The sequence below is a fragment of the Seriola lalandi genome, unplaced genomic scaffold, assembly GCF_002814215.2.
Source record: "Seriola lalandi dorsalis isolate HSWRI2012SDOR001 ecotype SW California unplaced genomic scaffold, Sedor1 jcf7180002054906, whole genome shotgun sequence".
NCBI lineage: Eukaryota > Metazoa > Chordata > Actinopteri > Carangiformes > Carangidae > Seriola > Seriola lalandi.
In genome coordinates, this window is record NW_019525458.1 from 514,125 (window position 1) to 519,485 (window position 5,361).

Sequence of the window (5,361 nt, forward strand, 5' to 3'; positions counted from 1 at the left end):
GTCCGGCTGGCATTAGCGCGGGGCTTTGTGCGGCGGGCTCATTGTTTAGGTAGGGAATATTCCTACTCAGGATATCCTTTATGTCTGACTGAGCTCAGGCTGCTGTGCAGAGGAACTCAGCATTTCCACTCAACTTAGCAGGAGTCCTCTGCCTCAGAGTGTGGATTATTTTCTGCACCGCATAATCCAAATCCACACGGCAGCAGAGAGAGGAGGAGAGAGAGAGAGAGAGAGAGAGAGAGAGGTTTAGCTTTTTAATTTTCTACCATTGGGGACATTTGGACATAAGCCACCCTCTCCTCTCAACCTCCGTTACAACACAGCTGCCTAACTGCCACAGTCACCCCTCCGCAGTCACACACATCTCATTGATTATCAGTTGATCTTTTTTTTGCTGATGTCATTTTCCCAAATGGAAATTCACAGCCGCCCCTGTGACCTTATGTAAGTAATTGAGTGATATCCCCGAAGGCGGTTGCGGAGTGGATCAACAAACCGGTTTATACCTCGCGCCCACCTTTGCTGACCTGAATGGAACATCTGAACGCTGTAAACCACAGCTGTGGTGCGTTCAGGGTCTTGTTACTGCTTTGAAGGTTAGAAAGCCAAAGTGAAACTCTTTCTGTCTGCTCCCCCCTTCGCTTGTTTGTTATCACATGAACAGCAGAAGGTCCTTTCTATCTACAGTCCCATCAGCCACAGCCTCAAATACCCTCTTCATATCAACATTTCCCAGAAAGCCTTGCTGCTGAGAGCGTCTGAAGTGAAATGACTTGAATAAAATGCAATCAAGAGAGTTTAAGTGGACTTTGAAGAAGTGCCCATTCAACTTCCATTTGTCAAACACTCAGAGGCATGAAACGGCTCGACAGCCGCGGTCACCTCGGACCTGCTGTTGTCTGAGCGCCGCTCTCGTCTCCGCACTCGTGTTCTTTTGTTCTGAGGCGAGAAAAAATCAAGCAAGTGAGACAGACGGAGCTCCAGTTTATTACAGTTTGAGTCTTATTTTCATTCTTTAATCCTTCCTGTTGGTCATAACAATATTGTGTGTTGGAACAGATTTCTAATTAGTTAAAAATCAGTATTGTAACGGCTCCAAACGAGCTGTTTGTAAGTTTAGCAATTGCTACATAGCTAACGTTAGCATTAGCAGCCGTTTACTGACCAGTCCAGAGGAAAACGTTGTGAGTTCGCCATCAAACTTACTCGTCAACAGCTGTCTCCAGAGGTGGAAAGCGACGCCAATGTTCACTCTTGTTAGCGTGCTAACTAGTTAGCTTCAGCCTGTCACTTTCAAATACACGAGTCACTGTAGCGCCCTGAAAGAGTAGCGCTGCTCAGAGGACGTGTTATAACCTCCTGTATTGTAAACGCGTTAATGGCAGGACTGGTAAGTAACGGCTGCTAATGCTAACGTTAGCCATGTAGCAATAGCAAAGCTTATAAATAGCTCCTTTAATTACTTGATCAAAGTAATGTAACTGATTAGCTTTTCAGCACCATTAATTTATTCTGTTGCTGCCCTGTAAAAACGTCACAACCTGACGAGCTCTCATTATTGATCCAGATAAACATGATTATGGTTTTAAGTGATCAGTGTAAAGAGGACGGTGCCAGTTTACAGGAAGTGCATATTCTCCGTATCCGGAGCGACTGAGTGAAAGGCGGCTTGGCTGTTTGAATCCAGACTCGTCGTCAGACTCAGTTTCAGTCAGTACGAGTGTATTTGTTCATAGTGTGAAAATCACTGCAGTTTTCTCTCCTCACTACAGACGCCTACAGCATGAGGGAAGCTGTGGACATCAGCTTTAATGAAACTGTGTGAAGTGAAAACACTTGGCAGCATAAACTTATAGCAAACAAATACTCCTCTATCCCAGCCTCCGCGGTTCCCCCCGGTCGTGTTGCTCTGCAGAGATGTCGGTGAGATAATGTCTGAGAAAAAAGGTTTTTTCAGGCCGCTGGTTTTTCGTCTGGAGAGGAGTCAAACCGGAGCGAGGGAGCCCAGAAATCCCGGCTTGGGTTAGTGGACAGTGACGGGCGCTGGCTGCCCTGCGAGGGAGGCTCCACATTACTGTCGGTTCATGCGGTTCAGGTGGTGGATTTGCTTCGGACGAGCAGAAACACTGCACTTTTCTAAAGCCACTGAAACTGTGTTACAGGGATTTAGCTGATGCACTTATCAGGAGAAACACACAGCGAGTGTTGACAGTGGTTACACAGTCAATTCAATTACAGGTTTAATTCTCAAACTGCTGTATAACACCCACCCCCCAATTAAAAGTCCGTCTTTTCACAATGTAGTTTTACATTTTGTCTTAATTTAACTGAAGCGGTTTTAAAATCCAGAGTGTGTGTTCCCAGCATTTCCCTCCCTCTGTTATCGTACCTTCACATTATCGACTGTGTTGTTATATTAATGTTTTAACAGTCTTGAGTTTTTCTCTCCTTCACACCTTTCATTTGTACTGTTAACAAACCCCCGCCCGCCGCCGTTCTCTCTGTTCACACCTCCCACAATTAGCCTAAACTGCTTTATCACTCGTGCCACAAGCGGCGAGCAGCGAGCAGGAGGCTGAGGCGGTATTCATGTGAGAGAGGGAAGAGCTGCTGGGGGGGTATTAAAATGAAAAGCGACTGTTTTTTTTTTACTTCAGTGATGACAGTAAAATTAGGAGGATTAGTGAAGATGCAGAAGGAGGAGGAAGAGGAGAAGGAGGAAGAGGAGGAGGAGAAGAAGAGCCAGTGACTTCAGGTTAAAGAGTTTTATTTCTGTAAGGGTTGTCCTGCCGTCATGAAGCAGATTCGACCTCAGACAAAGTTGTGGTAGTGATGTTTTACAGTGGATAAATATAAATACTGCAAGACGAAGGGGATTAGTAGCTGGTTTGTGCGACATGTCATCTGACCAGAAGTGTTTATGTCTGTTCTGAAGCATCACCCTGCGTCGCCTTCGTGACCTTTTCCCCAAGAGTTCTTCACCAGTTTCCTGTCTTTGCTGTCTGTATGCGATGAGTCATGTGACGCCATGTTTATCATCTTGGTTTAGCATGTTAGCTTCATGCTTATTGGCGGTAAACACAGAGTTTTGCAGATGTTTAGAAGGGCGGCCTGTCCTGTCTCCAATCTGCAAATCCACCAAGTAGATGTTTTTAAAATTTCACCGGATAAATAATAATTTGTCCGTCTGGTAGCAACAGATCACAAGTCACAAAAATGATTGTGTTTGATCCTCAGGGGACCATGGAGGACTGGTTTGTTTTTTTTAAATAAGATTTTATATAGATTTCTCATCATATAAAAAAAACACACAAAACAAACAAGCTCAACCTCAGTTTCTTCATATATAAATATATACACACACACACACATACACACACACACACACACACACACACATACACATCTTTGAGGTTGAGGTTTATGGTTTTTATTTGCTTTTCTTATGAATTGTTCAGAATGTCAATGTCAAATATAGAAATGTAGAAGTAAGATCAGATATGAATTCAGAGCCACAGTTTCATTGCGGGGGAGGAAATACCAACAGTATCTAGTCAAGAGTCATCGACTGTGACGTTCGATGAGTTCACATTAAATTCAACACAAGCAACTTGCAGTTGAACCAGAGTCTGGTTCTTATTTGTTCCGAGCTCCGTCCGTCCAGTGTGTGAGTCTCAGCTTCACCTTCATCTTCATTCACTAACCTCTGTCACTTTTGTATTGTTTTTATTTTTAGATTTCATTTTTATTGTTGCTTCTTCTTAATGTGTTTTTAATCTCAGTTTGTGTAACTCTGTACGGTGTCCTTGAGTGCCAAGAAAGGCGCCTTTAAATAAAATGTATTATTATTATTATTATTAACCTGCAGAGTGCTGACGCTGAGTTTTTTATCGCTCCCGCAGGAGTCACCCTCTTCGTGGCGCTTTACGACTACGAGGCGCGGACAGAGGACGACCTCAGCTTCAGGAAAGGAGAGAGGTTCCAGATCATCAACAGCACGTGAGTCACCACGGCCGCACTTATCGCACTGAATGCAACTTTCCCTCCTTTCGTCGCCTTGTTAACGGAGACGCTGCAGCTTGTGCACGGAAACATTTTGGTTTCTCATGATCTGGAGCCCAATAAGTCAGCTGCTCCTCGCTCTGTGGAGCCGTGAAGCAACAGGGCGCAGTGTTAAAGGCTGCCACACATTTTGAAATGAGGTGAAAGTGTTGGTTTGAACTTGCAACATGACAATCGGTGGAACACAGTTTATTTAAGGTTTACGGAGGGTGGAGCCGCGGCACCAGCAGGCAGTGATGAGTGTGGCGTTCCCTTCAAGACTTCCCTCTGGACTTGGACAGGAAGTGCCTTGTTACACCCACAGTGATGTTAGCTCGCCTTTTTCCTCCAGACAACCAGTATGTACGTGTGTGTGTGTGTGTGTGTGTGTGTGTGTGTGTGTGTGTGGGAGGAGAGTCAGGATCATCTGCCAGCTCATAGCCTGAGCTTGTGGATGGTTTTCATTTTCTGTCGGTGTGTCATGGTGCCGGAGTGAAAGCTCGGCCGCCCGTCCGCTTGTTTAGGTTTCTGCGGCGGCGCACAGATATCTGAGGAGGCGGGGAGACTGCAGCGACCGTGGTTCTCCTTTAGATGTTGATTGTAATGAGGCGGCTCGGCGTGCACGCTGCAGAGGCGCAGCAGGTCAGCTGTCACTCCGCCGAGTCGTCTCTGATTTCTGTGCAAACAGACGAACCCACAGCCAGCAGAATGAGATAATGTTTTATGGCAGCCCTATTATTAGAGTCGCTCCGATACTGATACCAGTGTCTGTGAGATGCGGCCTAAAGTGCTGGATCGAAACTTTATAGTTTCAAATCCAGATAAAACAGCAGTTTTCCTGGAAATGAATTCTTTGCTGCTGTGAAACAGAAGCTCACACAGTCAAATCCGAGACTGAAAGACAGATTTTAAAGCATTTTATCCCCCCCCCCCTCCCCCCCCACTGTACACGGCGGCCTTATCGCCTCAGCCTTTGGCCCAGCGAGGTCAGTCTTCCTCCTCTCCACACCCAGTTAGCATCCTGTCCCAGCCGGCGTCTTGCACATTCCACCGCACACCTAGCCCCCCCCCCATTAGAGCTCAGCCTCCCTCCACCTCCTCCTCCCTTCATCTTTTCCCCTCCTCCCTCTATCTACCCCCGCCTCCTCTGCCTCAGACTGGGGCTTCTTTAGACTGACCCCTGCTGGACGTCTGAAAGAAAATCCTCCTTAAAAATCCTCAGACTGCCGCGCCGGCCTGTCAGAGCTGGCAGGAAGTGAGTGACAGATGCCCAAACAGGCGGGGCTCATGTGAAGCAGGGCCACCAGAGATCCCAGTCGT

At 46.5% G+C, this 5,361-nt stretch overlaps 1 protein-coding gene across 8 annotated transcripts in view; it reads left to right on the forward strand.

The window, feature by feature from the left end:
* The window catches only part of fynb (FYN proto-oncogene, Src family tyrosine kinase b), a 59,315-nt gene that overhangs the window by 35,478 nt on the left and 18,476 nt on the right, over nucleotides 1-5,361 (forward strand). For all 8 annotated transcript variants that reach the window (XM_087169679.1, XM_023430499.2, XM_023430501.2 and 5 more), the window contains one exon: nucleotides 3,903-3,999. In XM_087169679.1, the coding sequence (XP_087025805.1) occupies nucleotides 3,903-3,999 (97 nt within the window). The remainder of the gene's footprint in view (nucleotides 1-3,902; nucleotides 4,000-5,361) is intronic.